Consider the following 17,685-nt stretch of genomic DNA (forward strand, 5'->3'; position numbering starts at 1 on the left):
ATTCTTTGCTTCGTCCACCCCTCGCACCCCCGCTGGCCTTTCATGAGATAAGCTTGTCCACCCTTTAAACCACTCGCAGGACTCGTGCAGATCAACAGGGCAGCTAGCGAGCGTCCCTTTGACCTTGCTGTTGACAAGCAGAAGTGCCCTGGCAACCTTTGAACACAGCTGAATGCTAGATATCTTTGATCTGCCTAAGGAAAAAGGCTATTTTAAACTGTAAGTGAAGCCAAATTTTTTTGGGTTAGATTTCCTACCCAACGAAACATACATCGCCCGTGCCCGTGTCGTTTCCAGTTAAGTGTCGGCTCAGAGCACAGCCTTCCTTTAATAAAAGAAGCTATAAAGCTTCTTCATTAAAATATAAGCGTACTTAATTTGCCTATAAAATTTGCCTGGGGAGATGAAAATTAAAACCTTTGGCTGAATTTAGAAATGAAAATATGAACGTTTTAGTCAGGAATGCTACCTCCAAATGGGACGTAACTACAGACAGCTTGTTTGTAAATAAAGACCCACGTAAAGTGACGGAGGAAGCCAAGAATAAAGAGGAACTCCTGTTTAAACCTCCCATCCTTGTGCAGTATGATGCTCGCTTTTGCCACCGTGCCGGACAGATGTGCTGAGAGCTATAGTCTGTCTGCCCACTTGGCGGTTCTGCAAGGAGCTCTGCACTGAGCCCGGAAAGGTGCTTTCCTCGAAGTCAGCTCAAGCCCTCCGCAGGGCAGGAAAAGCTGTCATGGGAGCGTCCAGAAACCAGGCTGGAGGGCACCGTGGGGGGCGTGGGGGCTGGGCACCGACAGGATGGGGGGCGCTGGGCAGGGGCTCTGCACTCAGGAGGGGGACCTGTCCCGCTCCAGGTGGTCAGTGGCATACCCCTCTTAACTCTGCACTACGGGGACAAGTTTGGCAGGATCAGAATCTGGCGTCACTGCTTGACTCGTGCCTTCGTGCAGTGTGCTCGGTGTGGTCCTGGGGCTGCCAGAAGACAGCCAGTGGCCCAGGACGGGGAGAGGAAGGCTTCCCGGAGGGGGCTAGTCCAGACAGGGATGTCGTCGGCGTCTCTGCCCTCACACTGAGCCCCAGGGCCGAGACCCTGCTCTTCAGGTGCTTCAGTGCTCACTGCCCCTTCCCCGGGATGGCCGAGCACGTGCGGGTGGATCCCGCCTCGGGGGCGGCTTCATCCTCCTGGGCGCCCCCCCCAACATCGGTGGCATCGGTGCCTCCACAAAGCCGAGGAGGTGGGGGGATCACAGACGCGCCCCCCCGACAGGTGAGGAAAGAAGGAGCAGCCTGGGGTTATGGAGGGTGAGGGCGGCCTCTCCCTGGGCACAGGCGCTGGCTGAGTCCCTGTTTCATCGAGAGGAGAGGGCTCTGGAGGCTGACTGGGCCTCGGAGGCCTAGATGAGCCCGTGGATTCCATGCAAGCGTGCAGTCAGGATTTGAGTAGCCCGTAACCGGCTCCTTGAGACGAGGAGTCAGGCCCTCGTGTGTGTGGTTCCGTTCATCACGCCTCATTTAGGCCCTCTTGTGTTCGTGTGTTTTTACACACTCGTCTCATTCATGCAGCACAGGGAATCTTTTGCATCATATTTCCCCTTCTCCGTTCCTAGCCTGTGTCTGAGGGGGTAGCGTTCTCTAAAGGAGTCTTCCTGCTGTCACTTCGTCTGTGTGTCCTGGGACTTCCCTGGGGGCCCAGTGGTTACGACTCTGTGCGGCCAGTGCCGGGGGTGCAGGCTCGATTCCCGGTTGGGGAACTAAGATCCCACATGGCATGTGGCACAGCCAAAATATAAATAAGATGACAATAAGAATATCAGCTAATTAAAATTTTTTTTAAAAAACTCTGTATGTTTTTAGTTAATTTTCATGAAAGTATTGTGTGCTTATTTTAGCAATACTGAACAATGTAGAGATGTTTCAGAAAGAAAACCTACACATAGCCATAACACTCCACGGTAATTACCATTGATATTTTGAGAATGTTTCTTTTTATGTTCATACTATTTCTGAAAAATTATATACTGCTTTGCTCACTTATTTTTACTTTACAAATCCATAAGTACTTTTGATAAATGTGTAAAAAATTTCACTGTGTGGGATAATCCCTTTGACGTTAAGGTATTTTCTAGTATTTTAGAATCTTAAATTTAAAATGTGATGCTCTCAAAATGAGTAAAATACTTTGAATTAACATAGGAGGTGAAAGACTTGTCTGCTGAAAGCATTAAAGAAGACCCCAGTAAATGGAAAAGACGTGTGTTCATGGGTTGGAAAAGTTAGTATTGTTAAAACCTCAGCACTCCCCAAGAGATCCACAGATCCACTGCAGTCTCAGTCAAAATCCTAACAATGTTTTTTCCCAAACATAGAAAAAAATGCATTCTAAAATTCACATGGAGTCTCCAGGGACCCAGGATAACCACAACAACATTGAAAAAGAAGAACAAAACTGGAAGTCTTACATTTCCTGATTCCAAAGCTTACTGCAAAGTTACAGTAGTCAAATCAGTGTGGTGCTGACCTCCTTGGTGGTCCAGTGGTTAGCGCTCTGTGTTCCCAGTGCAGGGCGTCCGGGTTCAGTCCCTGGCCAGGGAGCTAGAGCCCACATGCCCCAACGAAGAGGTCACATGCTGCAGTTAACACCCAGCACAACCAAATAAATAAATAAATAAATATATATATATATATATATATATATATATATATATAAAAACCAAGACATAGACGCCAAGAGTGTAAGAGATCAAGAAGTAAACTGCCACGTGTATGGCCACATGGTTTTCTAGGAGGCCACCACTCTGGGAAAAGGACAGTCTTTTCAACAGTGGTGCTGGAAAAAAGTGGATAGCCACATGCAAAAGAATGAAACTGGACCTTTATTTTATACCGAACCTAAAAATTTAACAGAGTGGATCAAAGACCTAACACTGCCTTAGAGGAAAACATAGAGGAAAGTCTGTCGTTAGACTTACCGGTGATATCTCAGACGCAACACGAAAGCACAGGCAAGGAAAGCAAAAGTAGATAAACTGGACTACATCAGAATTTAAAACGGTGCAGCAGAGGACACAAGCAGCAAAATGAAAAGGCAACCCCTGAAACGGGAAGAAGGATTTGAAAATCATCTGTCTGATGAGGGATTAATATCCAAAACTTTAAAGAACTCTTGCAACTCAACAACAAGAAAACAACCCAATCTAAAAATGTGCAAAGAACTTGAGTAGACATTTCTCCAAAGGAGATACAGAAATAGTCATGAAGCACATGAAAACATGATTAATATTTCTCATCGTTAGGAAAATGCACATCAAAACCAGTGAGATACCACTTAACACCCGCTAGGATGGCTGCTGTCAGAAAAACAGAAACTAGCCAGTGTGGGTAAGGATGTGGAGAAATTGGAACCCTTGTGCACTGCTGGTGGGGATGTAGAATGATGCTGCCACTTTGGCCCCCTGATGTGCAGAGCTGACTCACTGGAAAAGACCCTGATGCTGGGAAGGATTGAGGGCAGCAGGAGAAGTGGGTGACAGGGGATGAGATGGGTGGATGCCATCACTGACTCAATGGACATGAGTTCAAGCAAGCTCCGGGAGATGATGATGGACAGGGAAGCCTGGCGTGCCCCAGTCCATGGGGTCGCACAGAGTCGGACATGACTGAGCAACAACAGCAGTGTGGAGAACAGCATGGCAGTTCCTCAAAAAGCTGAAAATAGAATTACTGTAATTTTTGCTTTGGAGAATGTACCCCAAAATTTGAAAGCAGAGACTTAGACATTTGTATATTCATATTATAGCAGCATTATTCACAACAGCCAAAAGGCAGACACAGCCTGTGTCTATCAAGGGATCAATAGAACAAAATGTGGTATATCCCTGCAGTAGAGTATTGTCCAGTCTTAAAAAGGGGAGAAATTCTGGCACATGATGCAACACAGCAGAACCTTAAGGACATTGCACTGAGTGAAATAATCCAGTCACCAAAGGACAAAAGCTGCATGATCCCACATATCAGGAACCCAGAGTCATCATAGTCATAGAGACCGAACGTGCAGGGGCCGAGGGGAAGGGGCTGGGGTGGAAGTGCTTAATAGGGACAGATCTCCTGTCCTGCAAGATGAAGCGAGTTCTGGGGGTGGATGGTGGTGGTGCTAGCACAACACTATGAGTGTGCTTATGCCACTTAGAGCGTTACACTCTGAAATGGGAAAGACGGTAAACTTCATGTCATGCGTGTGCATGCTGCGCTTCAGTCGGGTCCCATTCTTTATGGCCCTAAGGACTGTAGCCCACCAGGCTTCTCTGTCCATGGAATTCTCTGGGGAAGAATACTGGAGTGGGCTGCTGTGCCCTCCTCCAGGGGATCTTCCCAACCCAAGATCAAACCCGTATCTCATTACACCTCTTGCATTGCAGGCAGGTTCTTTACAGTAGCACCACCTGGGAAGTACTTTAGCACAAATTTTTAAATAACTGTTTTTCTAAAACGTGATGCTCACTCATGGCTACCTACATTTCTGGAATAGACTCCCAGAAGTTAAATTTCTTAAAGAATCTTTACATATTGCCACATTTTATTGCCAATCCTTATTTTCCAGAAGGATCAGAACAATTTATAGATTTGTTGTCAAGGTTACAACATGCCTTTACCAGTATTAATTATAATTTTTAAAATTATTGCTGATTTGACAGATGAATACTTTTTTCACACAAAGACGAGATGGTTAGATGGCATCACCGATTCAACGGACATGAGTCTGAGCAAGCGCCGGGAGGCGGTGAAGGACAGGGAAGCCTGGTGTGCTGCAGTCCATGGGGTCCCAAGGAGTTGGACACAACTGAGCAACTGAACAGCAACAACTGATCAGTTCTAGTTCTTTTGCAAACTGGATCATTTGAACTCTGAGGTCTTAGTTTTTTTCTAATTATTGTTGTTGCTTAATCGCTAAGTCTCGTCTGACTCTCTGTGACCCCGTGGAGTGCAGCACATCAGGCCTCTCTGTCCCTCACTGTCTCCCAGAGCTTGCCCAATTTTTTTGAGTAAATTACAGTATATTATTAACTTCTTGTAATTATAGCATTTGTATTTCCTTTTGATTTTTGGAGGGAACGTATAGAAATCTTGTAAATATTTTAATGTGAGGAATATGCCCTAAGCATTGTCCAGTGTCTTTTAATTATCCTTTTCTAGCTTCAGAATCGATAGTCACTTCCCTTTTCTTCTCAGCACTGTGGGGATTTGGGGGTGGGGCTGATTTGATTTTTTTTAACTGCATTTTTTCTTTGACCCATCTATTTTATTTTGTGTGAGGTGAAGGCTTAGATTTTTGCCCACACGTAACCGTTAGTTACCTGGGCAGTCTTCACCTTGCCATGGTTCCGAGCGTCCTTCTTTATCCAGACGTTAGACTTGTGTAACTACACTCGCTGTGTCAGGGGCTGTTGCTTTCTGTCCCAAGACCTGTCTCCAGTCTACATCATACTATCCTCAGTTCATAAACTTTATAGTTGGCAGGACCTGCTTTTCTCGTGAGTAGTGTCCTCATGCTTCATGCTTTTTATTTTTCCAAGTGAACTTTAGAATTACCCAGAAACATAAGACGCCTCCTCTGGATTTTGAATGAAACTGCTTTAAAACTATAAATCAGTTTGGGGAAATGTTAACATCAGCTTATTTATCATGTGTGTGCTTCCAGTCCAGAAACATACCTTATCTTTTTTTGTTGGTCTTTTTTTTTCTTTCTCCATATTATTTATGTTTGTTTGCTTATTTATATTTTAGACTCTTATTTCACCAGTGATTTTCAGATCACAGACTTCAAGTTCTTTAAAGAGCTACTTCATATGCATAAGGCTTCAAAAGAGCATGGGGGAAAATCGCTAATAAAGTTGAGATCTTTTGATCCGAGATCATTAGGAAAAATACATCAAGAAGTGTCTTCCCTTTTTCTTTGACTTTAATCTGTATATTTTATATAAAGATTCTAGGAGTCTTTCCCTGTTATTTCTGCATTCCACTCATCAGCACGGTCTTAGTTAGGATAGGCACATTTCCCCTTCTCATCTCATATGAAATATTAAACTGTTTGAGAACAAATCACTGTCTCTTTAGGGTACGGATCTGCATTAAGCATCTGCTTTCTGACCCCTGGGGAAGCCCCCTGCAAGCCTCAATCCTGGCTGCACTTGAGTCTGAGTTCATCTGAGTGTGAGGTGACAGTGAGTCCTCGGAGAGCTATCCTCACGCATCTGATGGACTCAGGGCGTCAGCAGCCAGGATCTACATTCACAGTACCTGCCTCAGAGCACCGGCTGTTCAGAGAGCAGAGGAGCCGGGCAGGTGGGCCGCAGGTGGGCTCAGGTGGGGAGAGCCTGCTCACATGACACCCATTCCCCGTTGCTTGTTGTAAGTGAATTCATGGCCCAGCTTTGGGATCCAGCAGCGTCCTTCAGCTCTGTGGACGAGGGGCCAGGGTAGGATTTGGTGTGCTTTTATTTGAGTATTTTTTAATGGCTATTGATCCACACAGTAAAATACTACCTTCTTACTTAGTGTGGGGGCACCTAATAAGCACCCCGAACGACCGCAGTTCATTTGCTGGTTGAAATGGTGTGCGTGCCAGCCCACAGGTGTAACTGCAAATCCTAGCCCATTTCTAACTGTTGTGAATGACGTTTAGAATCCAAAGGGTTTTTTGGTTCTTGTTCACAAATTGGGGGAGTGGGGATGGCGGGAGTTGTGTGAGAATTACAAAGCGAGAGGGCGTGGCTGGGACAGGCGTGGTTGTGTGTGTGTGTGGGGTGAGGGGTTTTTCAGTTTTGCCTGGCACAGAGACTTCTCATAGCGCATTCACTTTCATTTGAAGCTAGTAGTAACCTTATGGTAGGGAATCATCTCACCAGCACACACATACACCCCTCCCCAGGATGCTCTGATTCAGAAATGATGTCCTTTCTTGGAGCAGCTTTTTACATTAACCTTTTTTGAAGATAGGAGACTAAGATCTGAATAACAGCTTTTAATACTAGCCCCATAAAAAGAAGGGAAATATCTTTTTTAATTAAAAAATTCTAATGTAAACAAAATGAGAAATAAAGTGGTATGTTGACCCTTTTAAGGTATAAAAATAAACACTTACATTTTATTTTATGACTTTAATTTTCACAGCCAGGTGGTATAAATACCTTTAATTTATAGCACTTTCTAGCTATTGCATTTAAAACTTTCATTTTCCATGTCATTTTTAAACTGAATTTTTCCAATAAAAAAAAATTAGACCCTGAGGAAAAAAAAAAACACTGTTTGAGGATTATTAGTTCATAACTTGGTAGTAGGAAAGGGTGATAGAACAAGAGTCTAAACTAATGAATTGGGATTGTGTAATATTTAAATAGCCATTTGCATTAAAAAAAATAGGTTGCCCAAGTGCTAAATATGATACAGACATTAAAGTAATTAGAAAACAGGAGGTGGCCAGGGGGGTATAAGGTACCAGTGAATTTGGGGTACCAGATAAATGTGAAATTTAAAGTTCACGTAGACACATATGCATACTTTTTTTTTTTTTTCTTTTTGGTAGCTCTCTCCGAATCATTTGTTTATAGTCTGGCTGGACTTGCGGCCGCAGTCCTGCCCCTTGAGAGATGGGATCTTTGCCTAAAAGTTAGTGAGAAATAAAGACTGAGAAAGCCAAAAAATGTCCAGGCTTTTCACACACACTGACAGCCAAACAGAACGCTCTTTCCATTTGCAGTTTTTTAGTGTCATTTTAAGTTGCAGCTTCTGGCCAATCAGCAAGCCCCGTGCCTGCTGACATCACGAAGCAGCCAGTTCCCTCCAGCTGCAGAGAGCTTCAGTTTGTCTTTTTTTTTTAAACTAAAATGGAGGCTGGTTTCTTGCCTTAAGGAGTACATTGCCTTCCCCGCTGAAGTCTAGATGTTGACATGTAATAAAGCGGGCAGCAGGATGGTGGTGGATGCGGCCAGCTCCAATGGGCCTTTCCAGCCCGTGGCCCTTCTCCATATTCGAGGTAAGTTATTGTGTGTTTCACTGAAACGGAACCTTCTGTGGTTAGTTAATAAATGGCCATTGTGCTTCAGATAAGAAAAGCAGGAAGTCCTTTCTAGCAGAATTCACCCCGTTTTGCGGCAGACCTAACTGGAGGAGGCTGGGTGTGTCGCTGCAGTTTGGCATTTTACGAACTACTTACAGAATTTGAGTCTTGAGAGAGGCCTTGCATGCATAGTTCAAAGCTGGTTTTTCTGCTTTCTGCTCGTTCTCCCATCCCCCTTTCAGAGCCGTGCTGATGTCAAAGGATGTGAAGTCACTGCCCGGGGAAGGCGTTGGGTGGGGGTAGGAAGGAGAGGCGGGCGGCACGCCTGGCCAAGTTGTCCGTGCGCAGAGTTTCTGTTACAGATGTGTCGCTCGATTAACACCCCGAAGGTTTCCCCTGAATTAAAGATGAACTGCAGCCAGAAAGTATGCGGGAACAACCAGAAAAGAACTCCCCTTTTTAAAAGGATCGTTTTCGTCCTTGCCATGGAGCCTAAAAGAGAAATACACTTGTGCTTTGAAATACTGAAATCCATTGTGGGTCATAATTTCTGAGCTTTTAGCCTTTTTGTGGGATAGTAGGAGACACTTTGCATTTAAATAGGCTTTGTATTGACATTTGCCTTAAAAATTGTAAGTGGCAGCAAGTTTTCAATGTGTGTATAGATCACTTTTAATACAGTTTGCCAGTTGTAATTTATACAAAATTTGAATTCAGAATTTAGCTTAAAATTTATACAGAACTTAGCTTAAAAACACAATTACCACAGTAAATTGATAATTATATTAAAACATAGGTATCAGGATAATTGTGTACTTTTTCTTAAGCATTTAAAAATGTTTCTTATACACATTTTTTGTTCGTAATTGGGTGAAATAGAAAATGATAGTTAAGCTTCATCAAATCACTTTAAAATGTATATAATATCCCAGCTCTGTCCTAACAGAACAGAACTGTCAGGACCCGTGCTAAGGAAGGGTGGGGGCAAGATCTCCAGGTGACTAATCGTCTGGATGACTAAAATGCCAGGCGAGATTTTTCAGATCCTAGGGTGGACCCAGGGAAGGAAGATGAAACTACATGAATACCCAGTCTGCTGGAATAAGATAGGGGTTGCCTTTTCTCTGCAAACCCTCTGTAATGAAGCTGGTGGCAATTAAGGTCCACAGTGACCAACTATAGTTCACTTGGTTTTGCGGTGCAGCCAGGAAAGAGCAAATGTGGACCACAGTTAGCACGCAGGTGTTTTAACAGGCTAAAACAAAATGATTGTGTTTCCATTTAAGTTCTTAAACAGGGACTGATTGAGTTAGCAATAAGAAAATTTTATTGCACATGAAATGTTTAAACTTTTAAGGTATCTTCTAATAAATAACAGATTTTTTTTTAGTTTGAGTTTAATGTACTTTTTTTATTTGAGCTATGAATTTATTCCAAACTGGAATATTTGATTTTATATCTTATACCACATTGATTTTTTTTTTTTTTTTTTAATTCTAAGACTACTGTGACCAATCTGGGTTTTGTTTTTGTTTTTGTTTTTTTTTGCTGTTGGTTGAATTGTTTGTTGTTCTCTAATTGTGAGGGGGAAAAGTAGTGAAGTGTACTAACCTACAAGAGACTTGAGTTTTTAAGAAGGAATAACCGGTAGTAAAGCTTAACTTCTGGTTCAAACAGTGAACTAGTTAAAACTTGAAAAATGCTTAATTTACTCACAAGTTTTGAGGGCAAGCATATTCATGAGTGGTTTAGCAAAATTTATTTTTACTTTATTGGCTTTTAGAGTCTTGATCAATTTCATCTCCACTTCGCCTCTCCTCTATGTGTCCAGTGCTGAGGGTGCTTCCCCAGAGGACTCGATGGTTTAGTGGAGGGACCCACACAGGGGCCCCGGGGCAGAAGGCGCACGGGAGCTGAGTCTGGGCGGGTGTGGGGAAGCGAGCGGGGGCCTGATGCCTCCTGGTGCCGGGAGCGGGCCGGCAGCCCTGGGGCTCACCTCCGACTCCACTCCCCCATGTGTTTAGAGAAGAGGGGTCGTCCCCACAGAGGGAAAAGAACAGCCCGCGGCACACAGCCTGTAAGTGGGAGGGCCAGAATCCCAACCCAGGCAGTTTTGTTTTGTATGGAATTTTTCTTTAATTCATTTTAAAATAGAAAGTTTGGCTGTTCGTAGAACCTTTTGCCACAGGATTGTGGAAAGAGCAGTGTTTTTCCCCAACATTTTATCAATATCCATCTTTTTCACTGGCCTCTGATGGATGACAGTTTTGGGGCCTAGGATTCATTTCTTCATTCATTTTGCAAATACTTGAGTCCCTATCACCTCGTGCCAAGCAGGTTCCTAATTAGGAGTATGAAGCAAGAACCGCGGCCCAGCTTTCAGAGCCTACAGTCCATAAACAGTGCAGTTCCTGAATTGGTTAGTAGCCCCAGTGGGCTTGACACTCGTCTCCTATTACGTAGCCTAGAGTTTGTGGTCAGTATAGTGAATTAGCGTGTCCTAAGAAGTGTGACAGGAACGTGTTGTTGAAACTTAGCCTAAATTTTTCTGCCTGGAGAAGGAGCGGCGTCACCTGGAACTTGGTGGCTGTAAATTTAGCTTGATGACTTAAATCCTGTCCTCCCGGGGCCGACCAGGAGACCTGTCTGTGGTGGCGGGAATGTCCTCTGTGCTGGCTACCGCGGTGCCCTCAGTCACAGGTGACTGCAGAGCCCTCAAAATGTGGCTAGTGCAGCTGAGAGGTGGAATGGTTAATTTTATTTCGTTTTGGCTATTTGACATTCAAATAGACCCATGTCTAGTGGCTGTTGTATTGAACACCACAGTTCTAGACTGGGATCGACAGACTCTTTCAGGAAAAGTCAGTGTTTTTTGCCCTGAAAGCAGCCCCCAGATAGGAATGACCATGTTCCAATAAAGCTTTATTTACAAAAACAGGGGGCTGGCCAGATTTGGCCCATGGGACATAGTTTGCCTCCCCCACCCCCAGCCCCCAGCCCCACCACTGGTCAAGACTTTTCCTTGAATTTTAATTGCCGGTTTTAGCATAGTAAGATGTCTGCCACTTCCAGAGCAAGGTTTAAGGCAAGAATAGCCGTGCCAAAAAAGATGATGATGGTCAGAAAGGAAGATCTGCTGTCCATCCGGATCCAGCTGGCTTTTATTCCGGCCTCAGGAAAGCCATTACGTGCTCTGATCTGAGAGTCGGTCGGCGAGTCCAGTCTCCGAAAGACTGATGGGTCACCGAGGCCTGGTGGGGAGCTGGGGAGCAAATTGTTCTTTTTGTGTAAAACCGCTTTTTCTTGGGGAACGGAAGTCTGATTGTAGGAAAAGTTTGTCTTCTCACAAGTATTCCTGAGTCACCGATTCAAGGAAAGGTGTTTACCTTTCCAATAGAAACTTAGGGAAGAATGACCCAGGGGCAGTGTGGAGGCTGAGGCCCAGGGCTTCCTTTCTGCCTCAGCCGACCTGATGACTTAGCCCGTGCTGCTGAGCCCCGCTGCGCACGTGCACACGGCTCCCAGGTGTGGGGTGCTCCTGCGTGGCTGAAGCCAGTAAACGTCGTGAGGGCGGCTGCCCCGTGCTGTCCTCACCCCCCAGAATTAGGAAGGAAATCGGGTCATCGACTACAGAAAGTGAAAGCCCCCCTCAAAAGACCTCACTAGTGACTCTGTCTCTCCAAATAGAACTAGACGCAGGGTGTTTCCTATGTAGCTGTCCCTCCCTGTGAAGCGACTTTTTAGAAGTATACCTTGAAAGCTACCTGGAGTGAGCCTCTACATAAAGCCGTTTCTCTCTCATCATTCCTGCCAGTGAGGAACAAGGAACGTAACCAGAGTAACAGAGAGCTCTCTGGGGGGTGGTGTGTGTTTATGTAAAGCCCGCACACCTTTTGTTAATTAGTCTTCTCTGAACTGATCATATTTTTTTCATTAAAAGATGCTAATTATGTAGACGAATAAGGAGGTATGGTTAGTAGTCAGGCAAAGGGTGCTTTGCATCTAGGAATGGTCGGAGTCCTCCCAGGCACAGCCATTTGGGGTGCAGCACACCCCATTTCCATACGCCAGGTAGCCCCACAGGGCGGTTCTCCCCTGGGCCAATGACCTGCCAGATGTGACGAGCTTTTGTGAACACTGACTTGTTCCGCCCAGCCCTGCTGCCTGGGAGGTGGCTGGGACGTCCTTGACACTCTTCCCCAAGGTCACCAGCCTGTGAGTCCCAAGTCCACGGTCCTGCCCCTCCACCAGCTCCACGTCCCCAGGCCACTGCTGGTGGTTCTCCCAGAGGAAACAGCCACGTGTATCATCTTCTGATATTTCCTTTTGGCCTTTTCTGGAGACCCAGCTAGAGCAATCTTTGGGGGTCTCTGGATTTCCAAGTGATCAGATAGGACAAAGCAGCCTTCCATCAGCTCGGGTCCTGGCCACACAGAACATCCCAGACCAGAGGCTGGGGCGCGGGCCAGTGCAGGCAGGGGCATGCAGACCCCCGCCCCATCTCCCCGCCGTCTGCTTCCAGACAAGGCCCGCCGCACCTCTTCTTCCCTGTCAGATGGAAAAGGCCCATCAAGGATGCGGAGAACTCCCAAGCCTGGGCTAGTTTCTCTCACTAATGTACTTAAGGAAGAGTCTTGCTTATTCATCTTGGAGAGACATTGGCTCACGTGCGCAAGGACAAACTGCAACAGCCAGAAAAAGCTGGTTTTGTTTTAGGCCCTTGAATTATTCATAAATCAAAAACCCTTCAAGTTGAAAAGAATAAACGCAAGAGATGTAACAGTCGAACATAGTGAATGACTCTGTATCAGATGTTTGTTCTAAAAACAAAACAAAATCAAACCTGCAGAAGACATTCGTGTGGCTGTTGTGGAAAGCTGAGTAGAGCGATATGGAATTTTCTATGGAATTACCATTAGTTTCAAAGGGATTCTGATTTGTAGGAACTTTCCTCATCCTTAGGAATTGCAGATGGAAGTATTTAAATACGGGTGAAGTATCACAGTCTCTGCACCTTACTTCAAACAGCAAAGAGAAAAATAACTGTAAAGCAAAATATGCTCATATCCCCAGTTGTTGAATCTAGGGAAGTGGGCATGTGGGTATACAAGTATATACAAGGAATACAAGTATTCACCTTCCATGTAGGTTTAAACTTCTTCATAATGTTTGAAATGTCTTTAAAGTGTTCTGCTTTAGAAAAAAATGTGCAAAGGACATGTAATTACTTAGAAATTATTTCCTAAGCAGTGAGCAGTGGTCTTTCATATTCAAGCTTGGGCCTTTCTTCTGTTTTTGCTTTTACTCCCTTGCTAACAAATGAGTGGCCCGTGGTGAAATGATAAGGCAGGGGCGTGGTCATCTCGGATGGGCTGGGGCTGAGACCCTATAGCCCAGCGCCTCGCGGGTGGGTTCCCTGACAGCCACACCATCTTACCGAACAGTGTTTTGTGGGGTGTACCTTTTTTTTTTTTTAATGTTTATTGGCATTTTTATTGGTCTTTTAAAATGTAACAGTTTAAAGCACACTCTCAGGTAAAAGCAAAGTTCCCTCTGAACTTGACAGGCGGGGTGCTCAGTGGTTAAAGGCGGGGTTCAGAAGTCACAGGGGTCCCCACCGTGGGTTAGCTGAGCCATTTCAGGCAAGCTCACTCATTTCCCTGCCAGAAATGGGAAAGAAATGGGGGGTTGTCAAAGGATCTACCTCTCTGGATTTTATGAGGGTTGGTTAAGTGAGTGAATACGTGTGAAACTCTTCACACGGTGCCCAGAGTGCTGTGAGCCCATGGGCCGTGTTCATGGTTGCCGCGGTTGTCCTCTCTTTTCTAGGTCACGGTGGTAATTTAGAGCCCAGCGCCTTAACCACAGCTTGTCTTATTTTTCTGCCACTGTGTTGTCTGTATCTGTGTCCCTGTCTCTATCTGCTCTCTCTCCCTCCCCCGTTTACCAAGCCTCTCTTCCTGCAATTTGCTTGTCGTTTCACCACCTGGAGGAAGTCGGTGTCACTGATGACCCTGGAGTGTGCGCTGTGTTCTGCTTGTAGATCGCATACAGAAATTGCCTCATCAGGCGACCCTCGGATGATCATCAGCCGCTCCGTTCGGTGTGTACTGATGACCCCCATTCAGACTTCTTGCTCTCAGGGGTCCAGCCTGCAACAGGAAATCAGCATTTAATACAGTCCTCTCCTCACCTCATTTTTAACTCTTTTGAAGAAAGCCAGTTTAGCATAAGATTTATAAGGAATTCTCCTTTAAGAAGTTAGAGATTTTATCTGTGATTAATCCCAAATAGGATGATAGTTCGTTGTTTTTAAATGCAGATGTTGCTTTCTGATGCATTAGTAATTTGACTTCCAAAAGTTTACTGTCATATGGTCAAATCCCATTTTGTTAGAATTCCTGAATTCCTTTTTTGTGTGGGGATTTTTAAATTAGGATAGTATTTGATGGGACTTCCCTAAAGGTCCCGTGGTTAAGGCTCCGGCACTTCAGATGCATGGGACGCAGATTCAGTCCCTGGTTGGAACTATTGGGTTGGCTAGAAAGTTCCTTCAATTTTAAGGTTAAAAAATAAACCTTTCATTTTTACCAAAAACTTTATTGAACAACCCATTTTGTTCCACTGCCTTCTGCCATTTTTCAGGCAACTTCATAGTTCCATCTTCCCAAAACTGTTTATCTTTTTGAGCAAAGAACTGTTCCAGGTGCATTTTAACAGTCTTTCAGGGAATTGAAATTTTTCCCATTAAGAGAATTTTGTAAAGGTTGAAATAAACAGAACATCCAAAGGTGCAAGGTCTGGTTGGCACGGCTGATGAATCAGAGCTGCAGCCAAGCTGTAACGATTGTCGCCTGATCATCAAAGCCACGTGTAGTCTTGTTGCGTTATCCTCGTGGAAGGTGAGGATGCGTTTTCTGTTGGCTAATTCCAGACACTTTTCGTGTCGAGTGCTGCTTTCAGTTGGTCTCGTTGGGAGCGATACATGTTGGAATCCATCTTTTGGTTTTCCAGAAGGAGCTCATGCTAGAGGACTCCCTCCCAATTCCACTCTGTACACAGTATCACTTTCTTTGGATGAAGACCGGTACCTTTGGGTGGTTCATGGTGGCTCACTTCGCTTGCCCTGCGATCTCTTCCATTCCGCATTATTATACAGCATCCACTTTTCATCACCGTCACAATTTGTTTTAAAAACAGAACATTTTTTGTGACGTTTAAGCAGAGTCACACGAGGAAATATGGTCAAGGTTCCCCCCCACCCCTGCTTCACTTACGTGGAACCCAAACATCAAAGCGATTAACATAACCAAGCTGGTGCAAATGATTTTCAGTGTTTGATTTGGATATTTTGAGTATGTCAGTTATCTCCTGTGGCGTATAACGCTGACTGTTCTCAGTTAATTTCTCGATTTGATCACTATCAACTTCAACTGGTCTGCCCGACCAAGGAGCATTGTCCAGCGAGAAACCTCCAGCGAGAAACCTCCAGCACGAAACTTCACAAACCACTTTGACATATTCCATCAGTCACAGCACCTTCTCCATACACTGCACAAGTCTTTTTTTTTGCATTTCAGTTGCGTTTTTACCTTTCTTGAAATAATAAAGCATAATATCCTGAAAGTGTTGCTTTTTTTCTTCCATCTTCAATGGCTACTACAAATGGCTACACAATCCAGTTTGGTGTTCGTTTTTTTTAACTCATGCTGATATGACACCTGTCACAATACAATTTAACAAAATTGTTTTGAATGTAGTAAAAGACAACTAAGTGCTACAAGAAGCATCTTATGGGAAAAAAACCAAAGAACTTTTTGGCCAATCCACATGCCATACACCCCCCAAAAAAAGATAGTATTTCAACCAACTGAGATCCAAACTATAACCTTATACCTTACTGTTTCAAGGTTTAATATTGTAGTATTTCTAATAGAACTTGAGTTGTTAACACCTGTTTGATTAACCTTTTCAGTCTCTGCTCTGTCTTTGATGCGTGTGAACTTCATTTGAATTTTTGTCTGCTTGTTGCATTATTCACTAGCAATGTGTTCTAATTGTGGTAGTTCAACTTATAAAGTTATGAGCATAGTAATGTTTCCTAAGGAACAAGCCCAGTTTTCCTAAATTGCTGGTCCTTCATGCTTGGTAACTTCAAGGAGGAAGAAGAGCCGGGGACCAGGGGAGGAACGGTGTATGTTTGTAGACCATTTTGGCGTATATACAACCAGAAGTCGTTCTTCTCTCCTGGTAGTAGGCCAGGCTTCTCCAGCGCTGGCATATGATAACACGGTATTCACAGCTCTGCGGGTGTCCTCAGTGTTGGCATAAAGCAGTGGTCACTGGGCCCCTGGAGTCCCTGAGATACTTTCAAGGGAGCTGCAAGGTCACAGTGGTCTCCAGAATTGCAGGCAGATTCTTTTACCATCTGAGCCACCAGGGAAGCCCTTTCTCAAGAATACAACAGCCTTTTTTTCGCCTGTGTGGCCGTTTGCCCTGATGGTGCAAAGGCAGTGATGGGTAAAATAGCTCCTTTCGCGGAACAGGCCGTGGTGTCCAGCTGAAGACCACCACGCACCCCACCGTGTCGCACGAGTCTGACCCAAGTCGATCCTTGATGAAGGATGAAATGGTTAGTTTTATTAGATCTCAGCCTTTGCTCACACGCCTTTTAATAACGTTCTGTGGATGACACAGTTCACATGAAGCCCGCGGGCGTGCTGCAGTGCTGCGATGGTCTCCAAGAACCCTGCGCAGCTGTGTGAGTTGCAAGCTGAACTGGCCAGTTTTTTCAGGAACATTATTTTTACTTGAAAGAACAAGAGACAGACAAATGGGGTTAGTAAGACCCGAGTATGTGACATATGTTTTCTCGAAAGTGAAGTGAAAGTGAAAGTCGCTGAGTCGTGTCCAACTCTTTGTGACCCCATGGACTATACAGTCCATGGAATTCTCCAGGTCAGAATACTGGAGTGAGTAGCCTTTCCCTCCTCCAGGGGATCTTCCCAACCCAGGGATCAAACCCAGGTCTCCCACATTGCAGGCGGATTCTTTACCAGTTGAACCACCAGAGAAGCCCATTCTCAAAAAGGAATGAAGGAGGCCTGTCAGCTCAGGGGACAGCAGTGGCACAGTTAGTCGCCCAGGATAGAATTCAAGCTTGTAAGCAAAAGTTTGAATTTTGGGGAACTGCCAGTGTGAGCTTGACAGCTCCCAGCGCTGACGACTTCTGATGATACTAACAAACGGGGCTTCTTGATCTGAACGACAGAAGAGCTGCACGACTGCACACCAACACATTCAGAGATGCTGCAGACATTCGTGGGCAGGAGAGGTGTTCAGAGTGCAGGACACACCACGGGCTTTGATGTCACTGAGACGTCGTCAGTATGGTTTCAGATTCCATGTTGCAGCTAAGCTTTCAGAAACTACCGCTTGTTGAACATTAGCATAGACTCAAAGAAGAATAACCACAGTTTTTTTTAAAGTCATTGAAATACCTCCCTTTTCCAGCTAAACATGTGGTGAAGACTGGGCTGCTTTTTGTATACTTCAACCAAAGTACCATATCAGACAACAGTATAGATGCAGAAATGCAGGTCTACCTGTCTTCTATTAGGTCAGAC

At 44.7% G+C, this 17,685-nt stretch overlaps 1 protein-coding gene and 1 long non-coding RNA gene across 10 annotated transcripts in view; one reads left to right on the top strand and one right to left on the bottom strand.

Annotated features, from left to right (window-relative positions):
• Window positions 1-8,305, bottom strand: part of LOC139178264 (uncharacterized) — a 36,232-nt gene extending 27,927 nt beyond the window's left edge. Inside the window, exon 1 of the long non-coding RNA XR_011562727.1 lies at window positions 8,216-8,305. This is a non-coding gene — a long non-coding RNA (uncharacterized lncRNA). The remainder of the gene's footprint in view (window positions 1-8,215) is intronic.
• The window catches only part of PPP2R5C (protein phosphatase 2 regulatory subunit B'gamma), a 140,391-nt gene that overhangs the window by 34,584 nt on the left and 88,122 nt on the right, over window positions 1-17,685 (top strand). The window contains exon 1 of one of the 9 annotated variants that reach the window (XM_070775750.1): window positions 7,837-8,035. The exons of 7 other annotated variants lie outside the window; for them this stretch is intronic. In XM_070775750.1, the coding sequence (XP_070631851.1) occupies window positions 7,942-8,035 (94 nt within the window). In that variant the 5' untranslated portion in view covers window positions 7,837-7,941. Of the gene's footprint in view, window positions 1-7,836; window positions 8,036-17,685 lie in introns of those variants that run through there. One more of the 9 variants, XM_070775751.1, reaches the window with a different exon arrangement.

Source organism: Bos indicus, chromosome 21 (assembly GCF_029378745.1).
Source record: "Bos indicus isolate NIAB-ARS_2022 breed Sahiwal x Tharparkar chromosome 21, NIAB-ARS_B.indTharparkar_mat_pri_1.0, whole genome shotgun sequence".
Classification (NCBI taxonomy): domain Eukaryota; kingdom Metazoa; phylum Chordata; class Mammalia; order Artiodactyla; family Bovidae; genus Bos; species Bos indicus.